The sequence below is a fragment of the Canis lupus genome, chromosome 28, assembly GCF_048164855.1.
Source record: "Canis lupus baileyi chromosome 28, mCanLup2.hap1, whole genome shotgun sequence".
Lineage (NCBI taxonomy): Eukaryota > Metazoa > Chordata > Mammalia > Carnivora > Canidae > Canis > Canis lupus.
The window spans coordinates 2,388,629-2,406,692 of NC_132865.1; the positions used below are offsets into that span (position 1 = coordinate 2,388,629).

The 18,064-nt window shown below is 36.9% G+C and overlaps 1 protein-coding gene and 1 long non-coding RNA gene across 12 annotated transcripts in view; one reads left to right on the top strand and one right to left on the bottom strand.

Moving 5' to 3' along the window:
- LOC140620091 (uncharacterized) overlaps nucleotides 1-18,064 on the top strand; it is a 38,959-nt gene that overhangs the window by 5,325 nt on the left and 15,570 nt on the right. For 3 of the 5 annotated variants that reach the window (XR_012019830.1, XR_012019831.1, XR_012019829.1), the window contains exons 3-4: nucleotides 7,870-8,016; nucleotides 15,850-16,151. This is a non-coding gene — a long non-coding RNA (uncharacterized lncRNA). Of the gene's footprint in view, nucleotides 1-7,869; nucleotides 8,017-15,849; nucleotides 16,462-18,064 lie in introns of those variants that run through there. The other 2 variants (XR_012019832.1, XR_012019828.1) reach the window with 2 other exon arrangements.
- The window catches only part of DPY19L4 (dpy-19 like 4), a 62,427-nt gene that overhangs the window by 5,052 nt on the left and 39,311 nt on the right, over nucleotides 1-18,064 (bottom strand). For all 7 annotated transcript variants that reach the window (XM_072803873.1, XM_072803876.1, XM_072803872.1 and 4 more), the window contains 5 exons: nucleotides 17,475-17,595; nucleotides 14,802-14,858; nucleotides 10,968-11,050; nucleotides 7,849-7,981; nucleotides 722-880 (listed from right to left, as the gene is read on the bottom strand). In XM_072803873.1, the coding sequence (XP_072659974.1) occupies nucleotides 722-880; nucleotides 7,849-7,981; nucleotides 10,968-11,050; nucleotides 14,802-14,858; nucleotides 17,475-17,595 (553 nt within the window). The remainder of the gene's footprint in view (nucleotides 1-721; nucleotides 881-7,848; nucleotides 7,982-10,967; nucleotides 11,051-14,801; nucleotides 14,859-17,474; nucleotides 17,596-18,064) is intronic.

The following is an 18,064-nucleotide window of genomic DNA, read 5'->3' on the forward strand; positions in this document are numbered from 1 at the left end:
CTTATTATTTAGGAAGAGACAGAAAAAAAATCTTGGTTGCTACCTGAATAGAACATGCATATCAACTCAAAATGGCCAACTGAAATTCTAAGGTCATCCAACCGCAACTTCCCAGGAGTAAAGGCACCCATTCCAGACAACACTAATTACCAGATATATAAACTCCTCTTTTTAATTGCCAGATATATAATATATGCATTACAGGCTGAGAAGTAAAAAGGTTTGGTCAAATAGCCGAAGTCAATGAAAAGTTAAAATATAGCTAAATCCTAAAAACCAAAGGAGTTCTGAATACACTAATTTTTGTGGATAATAGGGACTGTGATGATTTAGTAAGCAATTTTTCTAGCTATAAATCAAATTATCAGAAAATTCTCAACATAATGTAACAATGCAACCAGCTGCTCTTTAGATTATAATAAGCTAAAATAAAATCATTGTTCAAATTATGCCATCTTTTGTATATAAATGTGGAATACAAACAAAGTATAGGCAATGAATAAGGAATCCAGGTATTGGTAAAATTTTTTTCTGCAAAAATGCCCAAATTTTCTTTTGTACATTGAAAAAAATACTTCAAACTACTTTTAATGCTCCCCCCCACCGCGCTGCTATATCACTTTTAATTATATTCTTAGTTAAGTCCCAAAAATAAGTTTGAAGAGTAAAAGTTAAAATGTCTTTTTCTCAAAGAGATTTAACCTCTCAAGTGGTTACTTACGTGGCCATTTGCAATGTCTAATAAATCTTTCACTCTACAGCCTCTCATGGTTCCCACCTCATTGCAGATAGCATCCTCTACAATTAGGTAATTAGCCTTGTAGGATGTCAGTATTTTATAAATATCCTCAGCAGATCGCTTTGAATAGATCTGATAGATCTGAAAGAATAGAATTAAAACAGTAATTCAAAAACATTTAAAATGTGTTATTTGAAACATCTACTAAGACTTAGTATTAAGCACTATCTACAGAAAATAAAGCTATTTACTAAGACTTGATTCCTGCCCTCAAGAAGCTTACATTCACACAATTCACTCACTATCCACTGTATGTCTTCTTTGGAGAAATGTCCATTCAATCCTTTGGCCATTTTCCCCCCAGCTTTACTGAGATATGATCGACACATAATATTTTGCAAGTTTAAGGTATACAACATATTGATTTGACACACTTAAATACTGCACAGTTATTACCACCATAACATTAGCTGGCACCTCCATCATGTCAAATAATTACCATTTCTTTTTTCTGATGAGAACATTTAAGATTTACTCTCTTAGAAACTTTCAAGTATGTAAATACAGTATTTTTTTTTAAATAGAGTACTATTAACCATAATCACCATACTGTATATTAGATCCCCCGAACTTACTCATCTCATAACTGGAAGTTGGTACACTTTGACCAACATGTCCCCATGCCCTTACCTTCCAGCCCCTGGTAACCACCATACTACTGTTTCTATGAATTTGGCTTTTTTAGATTCCATATTTAAGGGTTATCATACAGTTATTTGTCTTTATCTGACTTCTTTCACTTAGCATAATGCCTTCAAGATTCATCCACATTGCTGCAAACGGGCTTTGCCCATTTCTTAAGGCTTGTCGTTTCATTATTGAGTTAGAATGGTTCCTACTATCTTTCTTAGCATGTACAGAGAATTTTTTTTTAAAGATTTTATTTATTTATTCATGAGAGACACAGAGAGAGAGAGAGAGAGAGAGAGGCAGAGACACAGGCAGAGGGAGAAGCAGGCTCCACGCAGAGAGTCTGACGTGGGACTCGATCCCGGGACTCCAGGATCACACCTTGGGCCAAAGGCAGGCGCCAAACTGCTGAGCTACCCAGGGATTTCCCCCCCCCCCACCCCATGTACAGAGTATTTTATACTCATTTATACATGAGATAAAATCAGCAAGATTAAATATAATTTGACCACTGTCACAAAATACTCAATGAGCAAAAATGCTTAAAACTTGTCTTGATTCTGTGGTATTTTTCATTACAATTTTGCTGATCTTATCAAATAGTAAGTTCTGGATCTTATTAGATAATAAAGTTTTTCAGGTTTTCTGAAATGCTAACGTTGGACTAACTCTTGCTACCCTTTAGAAAAAAATAAAATCAGAAATGCTAAACCAAAAGCACCATATACTATATGTCCTAAAAATACTGATTTGAAATCTAGATAGGACAAGATCCTAAACTATTTGATACTCAGCAGCCACCTACTACATGTTATGACTGTCGTCTATCCAGCGCCATCAGGTCCAATGGACGTCCACCAATATGATAGAGATACTCACCTGAATATTCTGGTATACAGAATGCTAATAAACCAAGAGGAAATTTCTTAGTCACTTTACTTTTTTTTTTTTTTTTAAGATTTTATTTATTTATTTATTCATGAGAGACACAAGTAAGAGGCAGAGACATAGGCAGAGGGAGAACCAGACTCCCTATAGGGAACATGATGCGGGACTTGGTCCCACAACCCCAGGATCATGACCTGAGCCAAAGGTAGACACTGAACCACAGAGCCACCCAGGTGCCCCTCATTTTACTTTTAAATACATTCCAATGGAAATAGTTCTTTCCAGTCTATTTCTATTTATTGTTTTTCACATATATTCTTAAATTTTGAGAAACTGTAACATATTCATGGGGCATTTAAAAAAGCCCACTTCTTTGCAATGTCAATAACAGAACTGATAGATAGGGTTTCTCAATCTCAGCACTATTGACATCTTGAGCTACATAATTCTTTGTTAGGACAGAAGAAGACTGTTATGTGTACTGTTGGATATTCAGCAGTATTCCTGGTCCCTACCCACTAGATATCTGTAGAATTCCTCCTATAGTTAGAACAGTCAAAATGTCTCTACTCATTGCCAAATGCCCCCAGGGGCCTAACAGTTCCAGATTTGAGAATCACTGGCCTAGGAGATTATACAAGATTAGTTAAATGTTATGAATTATAGATAGTACCTAATTCAAATTATATGGTCTCATTTATGGAGTTTGATTTGAATTTTAGTTTAACAATAAATTTATTCAGTACTTGCTACGTACTAGACACTATAGAGAAAGACAAAGTTTTGGAAAAGAAAATGGTTCCTATTCTCATAGTCAAGTTACATAAAACATTAAACTCTAAAATGTTTAAATTTTATTAAAACCTAATTAGAAGTTTGACCTAATTATAAGTGATTTTGAAATTCTATATTAGGAAAAGACTAATCATAAGACAACAAAGAAATCCACAAAAAATAAAGTTCAGAAATATGCTCTATACATTCTAAGAGACTCTACCCTTTCAAAGTACAGCAAATACTAGTCAAAGGCAGCTGTTGTCTTTCACACAAATCACTCCCAGGTAGATCTCTTCATCTCTGACCTCTCCTTGCTTCAATCGTTCTTTCTGCTCTGACCATAATTAACTCTCAAAAACAGATCTAAGCATTCCATTCCCAGGCTTATTAAAGGTCTTTGATAACTCCCAAATGCCTCAAGGGTAAGTCTGAATTCTTCAGCATGACAGTCCAGGTCCTTCAGAATTTGGCCTCATTTTATTTTTTAGTTTCATGGCTATGGCTATACAAATTTCATAGCTCATGTTACTTTTTCAGCTTGGAATCATATGCATTCTTTTTCCAAACAAGTTTCTAAGAGTTCTTCAAAGCCCAGATCAATGGAATGCCATTAATGAAGACTTGGGTTTTTGAAGGCAGAACTGATTATTCCTGCTTTTGAGCTCCTCTTCATACTTTCAATGATTCTGTGTGTGTGCATGTATAATTTAATAGTAAATAAGAACACAATAATAACTAATATTTAAGGTTTACTATGTTTCAGGCATACTGCATTCTCTCATTTAATTTTCACAACTAGGACTTAAGAACTATTATTATTTCCAGATTCAGAAACTTCTCAAAATTAAAGACACTGAAGAAGATACAAATGAAAGATATTCTAGTTTCATCGATTAGAAGAATTAATACTGTTAAAATGACCATATTCCCTACCTAAAGCAATCTACAGATTCAATGCAATCCCCACCAAAATTCCAATTGCATTTTTCACAGAAATAGAACTAACAATCCTAATTTTGTATGGAACCAAAAAAGGCCCTGAAGAGTCAGAGAAAGCTTGAGAAAGAACAAAGCTGGAGGAATCATGCTCCCTAACTGCAAACTATATTACAAAGCTGCAATAATCCAAACCAGGATAAACAGATACGTAGATCAATGGAACAAAACAGAGAGTCCAAAAATAAACCCACGCACACATGGTCAATTAATTTACAACAGAGGAGTAAAAAAAAATACAATGGGAAAGGACAATCTTTTCAATAAATGAAGCTAGGAAAACTGCAAAGCAACATGCAGAAGAATGAAATTGAACTGCTATTGTACACAATACACAAAAATTAACCCAAATGGGTTAGAAATTTGAATGTAGGACCTGAAACCATAAAATATCTAGAAGCAAACATAATTGGTAAGTTATTTTTTTTATTTTTGTAAGTTCTTTTTTTTAAAACAAAATTTATTTATTTGCAAAATAAAGGAAGAGAATAGGGGGCGGGGCCGAGAGAGGAGGAGAGAGAGAGAATCCTCAAACATGTTCCCTGCTGAGCATAGTGCACGATCTGGGGCTAAATTCCAGGACCCTGAGCTGAGATCATGACCCCAGCTGAAACCAAGAGCCAGACGTTCAACCAACTGAGCCACCCAGGCACCCCAGGTGGTGAGTCTCTGACATTGGTCTTGGCAATTATTTTTTTGGATTTGACAGCAAACATGAAGGCAACAAAAGCAAAAATAAACAAGTGGGACTACATCAAACTAAAAAGCTTCTGCATTGCAAAGAAAACCATCAACAAAATGAAAGGCAACCTAATGAATAGGAGAAAATATTCACAAATCACATAACTGATCAGAGGTTAATATCCAAAATATATAGAAAACTCATACAGCTCAATTTAAAAAAATCTGATTAAAAAATGGGCAGGAAAAAAAAATGGGCAGAAGATCTAAATAGACATTCTTCCAAAGAAGAAAAATGGATGGCAAACAGGTACATGAAAAGGTGCTTGACATCATTTATCATCAGAGAGATGCAAATTAAAACCACGATGAGATATTATCTCACAACTGTTAGAATGGCTAGGATCAAGAAGGCAAAAAATAAGTACTGCTGAGGCTGTGGAGAAAAGGGAACACTTGCACTGTGGATGGGAAGGTAAAGTGGTACAGCCACTAAGGAAAACAGTATGAAGTTGCCTCAAACAAATTAAAAATAGGAGCACCTGGGTAGCTTAGTTGGTTCAGCATCTGCCTTCAGCTCAGGTCATGATCCCGCAGTCCTGGGATCAAGCCCTGTATGGGGCTCCCCATTCAGTGAGGAGCCTGCTTATCCTTCTGCTCTACCCCTTGCTCATGCTTTCTCCCTCTCTCTCAAATAAACAAATAAAATCGTTAAAAAAATTAAAAATAGAACTGCCGCATCATCTAACAATTCCACTTCTGGGTATTTATCCAAAGGAAATGAAAATACTGATTCAAAAAGATATATACAACCATGTTTGCAGCAGCATTATTTATAACAGCCAAGATATGGAAACAACCTAAATGTTCATCAATGAATGAACAGATAAAGAAAACATAGTATATATGTGTATGTGTACTTATAAATAGAAAACTATTTAAAAAATAAAATCAAAAAAGAATATACAAAAAAGAATAAAATCTTGCCATTTGCAACAATATGGATGGACATTGAGGATATTATGCTAAGTGAAATAAGTCAAACAAAGACAAATACTGTATGATCTCACTTTCATGTGGAATCTAAGAACAAAACAACCAACCTCACAGATACAGAAAAAAGAATGGTGGTTGCCAGAGGTAAGGGATGGGAGGTCAGTAAAAATGGGTAGAGGGAGTCAAAAGGCACAAACATAAAGTTATAAAGTAAGTGTAGAGCATAGTGTATTGCTATGTTACAGTATTTTGAGTGTGCAATACAGCAGTAACACTGTATTGCACATTCAAAAATTGCTAAGGGAGTATATCTTAAAAGTTCTCAGCACAAGAAAAAACATTTATAGCTATCATGGTGACAGACATGAACTAGACTTATTGTGGTAATCATTTTGCAATATATATAAATACCAAATCATTACATTGCACACATGAAACTAATATAATGTTACATGTCAATTATACTTCCATTTTTTTAAAAAGCCATTGTGGAAATGCAAAAAAAAAGAAAAAGAAAAGAGGGTTCATGGCTGGCTCAGTCAGCAGAGCAAGTAACTCTTGATCTCGGGGTTGTAAGTTTGAGCCCCACATTGGGTGCAGAGATTAGAAGTGCTGAATCACTATATTGTACAACTGAAACTAATATTATACTGTATTTTAACTGAAAGTTAAACAAAAAAGGGGGCACCTGAATAGCTCAGTTGGTTAAGCATCTGCCTTCGGCTCAGGTTATAATCCTAAGGTCCTGGGATCGAGCCCCAAGTTGGGCTCTCTGCTCAGCAGGGAGCCTGCTTCTCCCTCTCCCTGCTGCTCCCCCTGCTTGTGTAATCTCTGTCAAATAAATGAATAAAATCTTTCAAAAATATATTTAAGGGGCAGCCCAGGTGGCTCAGCGGTTTAGCGCCGCCTTCAGCCCAGGGCCTGGTCCTGGAGACCCATGATCGAGTCCCACATCAGGCTCCCTGCATGGAGCCTGCTTCTCCCTCTGCCTGTGTCTGCCTCTCTCTCTCTCTCTCTGTCTCTCTGTCTGTCTTTCATGAATAAATAAATAAAATCTTAAAAACACATATATATTTTTTTTAAAATGTTTTTAAATCTTAAAAAGAGGCAAATTGAACTCCAATAAAAAAATAAATAAAAATTTAAAAAATATCTTAAAAAGAGAAAAGAAACTTGTTCAAGGTCACAGAGCTAGGACACGGCAGAAGGAGCATTTGAGTCTAGGTGTTCTAATTCCAGAATCTGCATTCTTTGTGTCTAAATTCTATATTGCTATACTACCTCATCTTAGAGCATACTTAAAAACCTTATGAAATTCTTTCAAACTGAAAAAGAGAGTATTTGGAATTCAGGTTCAGTTAGTCACTGCTTTCAGATGAAGTTAACTTTTATATCCAGACCAAACATTCAAAATAATATATTCTCTGAATAGTAATTAGATTATCATTCTAATGTTACACTAAGTTATTAGTAACAGCCCATACTGAAAAATAAACCAAAATGAGATACAATTTTAGCTTGGAAATACAAAGTGTATCAAGATATTAACTGACAGGGACGCCTGAGTGGCTAAGCCATTGAGTGCCTGCCTTCAGCCCAGGGTGTGATCCTGGAGACCCAGGATCGAGTCCCACATCGGGCTCCCTGTATGGAGCCTGCTTCTCCCTCTGCCTGTGTCTCTGCCTCTCTCTCTCTCTCTCTCTGTGTCTCTCATGAATAAATAAAAAAAAAAAACTTAAAAAAAAAAGATATTAACTGACAGCCTTTCTTCAATAATGTAATTGAGAACAAAGATATTTTCCAAATAGGACATAGCAGTTCCTTTGAAACTTCGTGGAAAATTAAATGTTTCTCCTAGAAACATATCATTTTACTATTCATGAAATAAGGAACTTAGTATTTTAATTTTGGCTCTCCTCCTGCTTAAACATATTACACAGCTTTTTAAAAACTAAAGCTAATTGACTCTAAAATTGTTTGGATTTTCCTAGCTAACCAGGAACATATGCATCATTACAGAGCGATACTAAAATAGGGAGCAATGTTAAAAAGATCCAAATGTGTAATCTAAAATGTCTTACATTTTCATTTCTCTTGAGAAGATCATCATCATTGTAAAGAGGCAAGCTGGTCACCATCCATCCAGTGCATAATTTAATTGCACCCATTAACTGTGGACTTCCTGCAAACACAGCTGCAACCGGAGCTTGCCTTCTGCAAAGAAGCACACAGATTTACACACTGAAAAGGTACTACTATTTAGATCACTGATTTATACCAACTCTGAAATAGCAGGCAACTCAACAATGATTGTATACTTGAGTTTTGATGTCAGGTTTTATTTCATTTATGAATTCGTTAAAAAAGAATCTGAATACTTATTATGTGCCAGGAGTATTTTGAATGCTGAAAATATAGACATTTTTTTTAAAGTGGAGTGGAGACAAGGTCTCTGCTTTTGAGAGAGATTGGAAAAAGGACAAGAAACATATAGACCAGATGGTAAACATACTATTAAAAAATAATGCAGGGTATATATAGTGACAAGAATTTACTACCTTATATATAGAGTGGTCAATTCAATGGTGATAGTGTGAATTGTCAAATTTATCCCCCACTACAACCCCACTCCTTCCCAATCCATTCGTCTCCTGCTTCTTCCCTACCTTTACCATGTACCTGTCTACAGATAACACATATAGGACTTGACTTCTCTTTGTTGTGTTTTTTTTTTTTTTAAAGATTTATGTATTCATGAGAGACAGAGAGAGAGAGAGAGAGAGAGAGAGAGAGAGAGAGGCAGAGACACAGGCAGAGGGAGAAGCAGGCTCCATGCAGGGAGCCCGACGTGGGACTCAATCCTGGGACCCCAGGATCACGCCCCAAGCCGAGGCCAACACTCAACTGCTGAGCCACCCAGGGGTCCCTAGAACTTCTCTTTGAACCATGATCCAAAGTCCCAAACAGATGCCACTTACAAAACTAGGAAATCTAAAAGCAGATCCCAAAGGATTGCTCCAATGTCTTTACTTGTTCAATCACTTTCAATATTCAATATTCATCTACTATATGCTAGGGACAATGCCAAGCTCTGGAAATAAAAGAAGACACACAGCCACTGACTTCAGGGTGCACCCAGTAATGGGGAAACAAACATGAAACAGGATAATTATACCACAATAATATATATGTCCTATTGCCTGGTGTACAATGTCCAATGTTCAGGCCTCTGTGCTGGTTTTGAAAATACTGTGATAAATCACACACCCAGACTTAACTTCCTCTTTTGTTAATTGATAACACAAAGCTATATAGTCAGTCTTCCACAATGGTAAATACAATTCACAAAAAAATATTAAAGGGCAGCAGTTAAGGGAGATCAAAAGACAACAATTCTTAGAAATATGAAGAGTGTATTTACAGTAACAAGACCTTGTAATAAGACCAATTCTCACTTCTATAAACTTATTCCTCATTCTAGAAACATTTTTACTTTCCCCTCCATATTTTCCTGGCTATTTTTGATAGTGTTTCATTTCTTTTTCATGTTTTAGTTTCTTCTTCTACGTCTTAAATAATTTTCAATGTAGTTATTTCATAGTGTCTTTCCATGGGGTAGACTAGCTGCAAAATGGCTGCAAAGATTCTCCTCCCATACCTGTGCTCGGGGAGCAAATGCTGGTCTTGCTCAGTGACCTGCTTTGGCCAATAGAACAACAAAGTGAGCAGAGACTTTAAAAATGCTTGACAACGACATTTGTGCTCTCTTGATGCTCTCGTGAACTCTATAACCACTACCCTGTGAATGAGCCCAGGCTACATGGATGGATGATGAGAGGCCCAGGGCCAAGTCAATTCCATCCTTTCAGCTGATACCTTTAGACAGGTGAGAGAGGCCATGCCAGACTACCCAGGCCCAGATCAGCTGCCCCAGACCAGAAGAATCCTCCCCCATTCAGCTGACTGTCAAAATGGTACAAATAAAAAATATTTATCATTTGTTGCCACTAAGTTTTGTGGCAGTCTATCATGCAGCAAAAACTGACATAAACAAATTTTATTATTAGAAATTGCTAGAGGTCTGGGGCATCTGGCTGGTAGAGTTGGAAGAGCATGCACCTCTTGATCTCAGGGTCACATTGGGCATAGAGATTACTTAAGTAAATAAATAGATAAATAAATTTAAAAGTAGCTAGAGGTCTAATTCTGCTGTTTATTACAAACAACAGTTGATTCTTGCTGTGTTAGACTATTTCTTCATGTGTTTTGTAATTTTAGAGCTCATTTTCATGAAGTTTTATTTGTGGAAACCTGTATAGCCTGGGTTGAAAACATATCAGGCCCTCCAAACCAACCCAGGGCCACTTTTTATGATAATTTCTTGCCTGGGGGTTTTCTGGATTAAACAAGCCTAATTTCAAACTGCAAACACATGTGAATTCAGATCCACTGATACAAATTCAGAGAGACTTTTTTTGACCAAGAGCTGAGGCCAAGAAAGACATACTTTCTTATCATCTTCTTCTAGCACTCTATGGGTAACTTGTTAGTCTATCATTGACACTGTAGCCTTCTGAGGGTCCCCTGGTTATATGCCTGTGTTGGGAAAGGGAAAAAGGTATCTTAACTATAGTCCCCACAATCCACTGGCCCAAGACCACATCTTCTGTACTGTGTGGGCATTAAAACAGGCATTGGTATTAAAATTAAAAATTTAAATTTTGGTATACTTGGTTACCAAGACTAGCAATCCACCGCTCATCCATTTCCAACCCATGGCAAAAGAAGCATCCTCTTGATTATCTAAAGGAATATTGTTCCTTTATATTCCACATTTCTAGGTATTTGATGCCAAGAGTCTCAAATTTATCAATGCTATATTTTCTTCTTTTTTAAGTTTTTTATTTATTTCAGTAATCTCTACAACCATGTGGGGCTGAACTCACAACCAAGTAATCAAGAGTCACATGCTATTCTGACTGAGTCAGCCAGGTGCCCCTCAATGCTATATTTTCAGTGGAGAGTTCAAATAGAAAATTAGAATTGTAAGTCAATCGAAAACTAAATAGCCCTAAAAGCATGGGAATAAAATTCTGAATTTTATGAGAAGAATTTGGAAAAGGATTAATTTATTATTTCCTCTGAAATCAGATAGCATGCAATAATCAATTATTAGTCTTAAAAGCAGTTCAATTCTTACTTTATCCAGGTCATAAGTTCCACTGTATCTGGGTCATAAAATTCTTGTAGTTCCATTAATTCTGTCATTAATCTTGGAAAAAACTAAAATGCAAAACAAAATTTCCAAGAAGTATGCATAAGTATCCAGAAAGTTTAAAACTGCTACATAGTATTTCAAAAGACTAAGAGACTAACATAAGACAATATCGTAACATTGTGCTCATAGGAAAATTTCATGGATCTTTCTACTTTCTTTCAGTGCTGCTCATCTTTCTCAGTCCAAATAACCCATATAATCTATTTTAGGGGTGCCTAGGTGGCTCAATCAGTTAAGCATTTGCCTTCATTTCAGGTTATGATCTCAGGGTCCTGGGATCAAGGCCCACATTGCACTCCCTGGTTAGTGGGAAGTCTGTGGCTCCCTCTCTCTCTCCTCTGCTCCTAAGCCCACTTGTGCACACGCTCTCTAATAAATAATTAAATCCTTAAAAATAAATAATTAAATTTATTTAAATGGTTAATTTATTGCCTAAACTCAATAAATAATTTTATCATTACCAAATAACTAATCATCAGTTGTATCTTTCAACACACAATTAATTAATTTCAGGTCAAATAATTCACAGGTTTATTAGCAATTAGTTTTACATTATAATAAACTAAAGGATTTATATTATTTTATAAATATTTAAATTTTGGAGTTGTCAAAATACTTTTTCAACAATTCTAGTGTAGTTAACATACTGTTATATTCATTTCAGGTGTACAATATAGTGATTCAACAATTTCATATATTACTCAGTGCTCATCAAGTTAAGTGTGCTCTTAATCCCCATCACCTACTTCAACCATTTCCCCAACCCCCTCTCCTCCTGTAACCATTTGTTTGTTCTCTAAAGAGTCTGGTTTTTGGTTTCTCTTTTCTCCTGTGTTTTATTTCTTAAATTCTACACATGAATGAAATCATATGGTACTTGTCTTTCATTGATGGACTTACTTCACTCAGCATACTCTCTAGATCCATCCATGTTGCTGAAAATGGCATGATTCTTTTTTATGGATGGTTATTATTTTTTAAATTTTACTTATTCATGAGAGACACAGAGAGGCAGAGAGAGGAGAAGCAAGCTCCAGGCAAGGAGCCCGATGCAGGACTCGATTCTGGGACTCCAGGATCATGCCCTGAGCCAAAGACAGCTGCTCAACCACTTAGCCACCCAGGCGTCCCTTTATGGCTGATTATTATTCCATTGTGTGTGTGTGTGTGTGTGTGTGTGTGTGTGTGTGTACACCACTTTTTCTTTATCCATTCATCTATCGATGGACACTTGGGCTGTTTCCATAATTTGGCTGTTGTAAATAATGCTGCAATAAACATAGGAGTGCAGGTATCCCTTTGAATTAGTGTTTTTGTATTCTTTGGGTAAATACCTAGTAGTGCAATTGCTGGATCTAAAGTTAGTTGTTTTTTTTTTTTTAAGATTTTATTTATTTTTTTGATAGAGCATAAGTAGGGGGAGCAGCAGGCAGTGGGAGAAAGGAGACGCAGCCTCCCTGCCGAGCAAGGAGCCTGACGTGCCCCTCATAAGGTAGTTCTATTTTCAATTTTTTGAGGAACCTCCATACTGTCTTCCAGAGTGGCTGCACCAGTTTGCATTCTTACCAACAGTGCACAAGGGTTTCTATTTCTCCACATCCTTGCCAGTACTTGTTTCTTGTGTTTTTTAGTTTAGCTCTCTGACAGGTGTGAGGTGTTATCTCATTATGGTTTCGATTTCCATTTCCCTGATGATGAGTGCTGCTGAGCATCTTTCCTGTGTTTCTTGGCCATCTACGTCTTCTTTGGAGAATTATGTCTTTTGCCATTTTTTTTAAAGATTTACTTTTTTAGAGAGCAAGTGAGAGAGGATGGTGGGTAAGGAGGGGCACCACTTCCTTGAAGGAGAGAGAGAATATGGAGCAGACTCCCCACTGAGTTCGGAGCCTGACACAGATTCAATCCTAGGACCCCACGATCATGATCTGAGCTGCAATCAAGAGTCAGACACTTAACCAACTGAGCCACCCAGGTGCCCCAGTTCTTTATATATTTTGGATACTAACCTCTTATCAGATATATCATTTGCAAAATCTTCTCTCATTCAGTAGGGTGTCTTTTTGTTTTGTTGGCTATACCTTTTGCTGTTCAGGTTTTTATTTTGATATAATCCCAATAGTTTATTTTTGCTTTTGTTTCCCTTGTCTCAGGAGACACATCTGGAAAAATGTTGCTATGATCCATGTCAGAAAAATTACTGCCTGTGTTCTCTTCTAGGACTTCTATGGTTTCAGGTCTCACATTTAAGTCCTTAATACATTTTGTGTTTATTTTTGTGTAGTGTCAGAAAGCGCTCCACATTCATTCTTTTTAGCTGTCCAGTTTTCCCAACATCGTTTGTTGAAGAAACTTTTTCCCATTGCATATTCTTATCTCCTTTGTTGAAGATTAATTGTCTATATAATTTAGAATTGTAGATTTATTTCTGGGCTTTCTATTCTGTTCAATTGAGCTATGTGCCTATTTTTGTGCCAGTACCATATCATTTTGATTACTACACCTTTGTAAATATAACCTGAAGTCTGGAAATGCAGTAATTCCAGTTTTGTTTTTCAACACTTGCTTTGGCTACTTGAGGTCTTTTCTGGTTCCATACAAATTTTAGGACTTTTTTGTTCTAATTCTATTGGCATTTTCAAAAAATACTGTTGGTATTTTGATAGAGATTGCATTAAATGTGTAGATTGCTTTGGGTAGTAACATTTTAATGATATTTGTTCTTCTAATCCATGAGCATGGACTGTCTTTCCATTTCTTTGTGTCATCTTCAATTTTTTTTTTCCATTGTTGTTTTATAGTGTCCAGAGTGCAGATTTTTCACCTCTTTGGTTAGGTTCATTCCTAGGTATCTTATTATTTTTGGTGTAATTGTACATGGGATTGTTTTCTTAATTTTTCTTTCTGCTGCTTCATTCATTACTGGTGTACAGAAATGCCATGGATTTCTATACAGTGATTTTGTATCCTGCAATCTTACTCAATTCATTTATCAGTTCTTGTAGTTTTTTTAAGATTTTACTTCTTTGAGAGAGAGAGAGAGCACGAGCAGGGAGAGGCAAGAGGGGAGTGGAAGGGGGAAGCAGACTCCTTGCTGAGCAGGGAGCCTGATGCCGGGCTCAATTCCAGGACCTTGGAATCATGACTTGAGCTGAAGACAGATGCTTAACCAACTGAGCCACACAGGCACCCCAGTTCTAGTAGTTTTTTTGGTGGAGTCTTTGTGGAGTTTTCTATATATAGTATCATGTCATCTGCACACAGTGACAATTTTACTTCTTCCTTGCCAATCTGGATGCTTTTTATTCCTTTCTCTTGTCTGACTGCTATGGCTAAGACTTCTAACTTTCAGGGCTATGTCGAATAAAAGTGGAGAGAGTGGGAATCCTTGTCTCGTTCCTGACCTTAGAGGACAATCTCAGTTTTTCACCATTGAGTATGATGTTAGCTGTCAGTTTTTCATGCCAAAATACTTTTTAATATTATCACCTATTTATTCAGTAATTTCCTTTGACAATTATAAATTGAATTAGTAATAGCATTAGACTACATGCATCACATGACGTTCTAAAAATGTTTTAGCTCTATTACTAGAATTAATAGAATCTATGTTCCTGATAAAAAATTAAGCATACTAAGAATATCATACTTTATGTTGTTAGAATAGTGTCTCAATATAAATATGTTACACATGCACAAATTTATCACTAAGTTGTAGGTAAAGTACATCTTAACAATATAAAAATCTGATTTTCTTACCTCTTTCCATAAGCTGAGACCTATTATAGTGGGAACAGCCATGCTCAGAATAAGAGCCTAAAACATTGAAACAAAATGATTATGGATACATACATCTAAGAAGGTACTAGAAGTATTAGACATTAACTCCATGACCAATCACAGATTCTTACAGTCATAAAAATTTCAGTCAGGGAAACTGAAGTTAGTGTGGAACCTAATTCACAGAGTGAGATGAGTGAAGACTAAGGCATTTAAGATACATTAAGCTGGAGATAAAGCGAAACATACTACTATATGTATTATGATAGTTATACGCTACTATATAAACATTCACTATATAAATTAAAGACAAAACATAAAAAAGGTAACAGTAATATTTCATGTAACAAATCAATATTTGACAATTCTGCCAGGAATTTAAGTTATAAAGAGCTTACAAAGGACACTAAACTGGGCCACTTACAAAACTAACAACAAGAAGACAGGAAAAATAGCCAATACGTAACAATGCACAAGTATGCTAAAGTAACATACAAATACCTCTGGAAAGACTGGCAAAACACAACAGGACTATTACTAAAGATATTTACTCATCACCTCTCTGCCAGAACCTGTTCTTCTTCCTCCTGTCCCATGTCTACTGGTGACCACACAACCCACAGTCACACAAACAAGAGACCTAGGAAGTATCTATAATTTCTCCCTCTTCCTTACTTGCCATACTTAATTTAATGAAGCCACCAACTCTTATTAACCTTATTATTTTTTTCACCCCAGTATAGCATAGTATTAAGTAAATGGGCTCTGGAGTCAGAAAAACCTGGGTGTGAATCATGGTTTCCACATTTATAAGCTATGCGATCTCAGGCAAGTTACTTAACCAGTTTAAGTCTCAGTTTCTTTGTGTACAACCTACAGATGATAGAACTTAGCCATTAGGGTCTTTGTAAGCATCAACACATGAAATGTTTTTATTTTACTTTGTTTTATTTTATTTTATTTTATTTTTTTATTTTATCTTATTTTATTTTATATTTTAAAGATTTTATTTATTTATTCATGACAGACAGACAGAGAGAGAGAGAGAGGCAGAGACACAGGAGGAGGGAGAAGCAGGCTCCATGCCGGGAGCCCAACGTGGGACTCGATCCCGGGACTCCAGGATCGCGCCCTGGGCCAAAGGCAGGCACCAAACCGCTGAGCCACCCAGGGATCCCCCATGAAATGTTTTATAAACAGTACCTGACATGTGGTGAACACTCAATATATTGAAGCTTTTATCACTTCCATCTACCATGGCCAGTACCTGGGCAACAGCTTCCTTCTTGGCCTAAGTTGGTCACCGTTAAGTCTATTCTTCAAAGAATGGTAAGCATGAACTAAGAGACCATGTAAGTCTGACTCTCTCACGCCCCTGCCTAAACATTTCAATGCATTTCTGCTGCCTCCAGGATAAAACTAAGCACCCCAGCATAATACTCAAAGGCTTCCATGACCTACCCTCTTGGACTTCAGTATCATTTCTTGACCACCCCATCTCACATTTTATGTGCCAGAGAAATTAAATATATCATGCCTTTTCTTTGCCTTTGCTTTCATTTCCTTTGATGACAACATGCTCTTTGCCTGTTTTTATTCCTTCTACCATGAAAACCCTTTCTTTACCTTTCATTTGAGTAAGTTATCATCTTTCTTTTTTTAAAAAAAAAAGATTTTATTTATTTATTCATGAGAGAGACAGAGAGAGAGGCAGAGACACAGGCAGAGGGAGGAGCAGGGTCCACACAGGGAGCCTGACGTGGGACTAGAGCCTGGGACTCTGGGGTAGCCGCTCCACCACTGAGCCACCCAGGCGTCCCCAGTCATCATCTTTCAAATCTCAGATTGAAAAGTCTTTGAGTCCCTAACAAAATTGAATTAAGTAGCCCCTCTCTGTGTTCCAACAGCACCCTATCGATACTTCTTATTGTTCATTTTTATGAATGGGAGACTGTAATCGACCTGACGAAATTAATTTGCATTATAAGCACATTGTACATGGCAGGCACAGTGAAAATGTTCTATTTGCATTGAAAACATAAAATAGTTCTAAATCAAACCAAGAATATTATTAAATTATTAATTATAAAAAAATTTTTAAAGATTTTATTTATTTATTCATGAGAGATGCAGGCAGAGAGAGGCAGAGACACAGGCAGAGGGAGAAGCAGGCTCCACACAGGGAGCCCGATGTGGGACTCCATCCCCACACCTGGGGATCATGACCAGAGCCAAGGGCAGATGCCCAACCGCTGAGCCACCCAGGTGTCCCTATCCATCTGCATTTAAATACATTACCTTTTTTAAAGTTAGTTAATTTCTTTATGATGTACATAGAGAAAGAGAGAGACAGAGACCCAGGCAGAGGGAGAAGCAGGCTCCAGGCAGGGAGCCCGATGTGGGACTAGAACCCGGGACTCCAGGATCACACCCTGGGCTGAAGGCAGATGCTCATCTGCTGAGCCCCCCAGGCATCCCAATGTATTACTTTTATATCAGAGATTATATAAAAAAGAGTTTTTCACAGGATCTCTCTTTCACCTGCAAGTCAAAATATGATTTATTCATGCTATTTTAATTGTATTCAATGTGGTTTCCATTTATATAATTGAAAGAGAAACAAGAACTTAACCCAAAATAACAATAACTCACCAACAATACTGGGTGTACCGTTCGTAATCGAAGCCACTTGAAAAGCGTCATCCAAAGTTCAGGAGAACACACACCAAATGCTGCTAACATGCATACATAAGGAGTCCAGAGGTATTTCAAGCTAGAAAAGACAAAAGGAGTCACATATGAGATATCCTACGAACATTATTACTATCTCATTTCTCTTTAGATTCTATTTTTTTAGGTAATGGCTACACTTAACATGGGGCTTGAACTTAACAACCCCCAAGATCAAGAGCCTCATATTCCACTGATTGAGCCAGGTGCCCCGATTTCTCTTTTCTGAGTTCTTTACTACTCATGAAAATATCACTGTTAAGAGTAAATAAAAATCTTAGCTCTAATTTTCAGCATCAAATTGTTATTCATTTCTTAAATAATCAAGATGACACGTGGGTTACTAAAATGAGGATGAAATAAGGGCACTGATATAGATGAGGTTGTAGTAAAATTGTACTCTTGGGGGACGCCTGGGTGGCTCAGCAGTCGAGTGTCTGCCTTCGGCCCAGGGCATGACCCCGGGGTCCTGGGATCGAGTCCTGCATCGGGCTCCCCACAGGGAGCCTGCT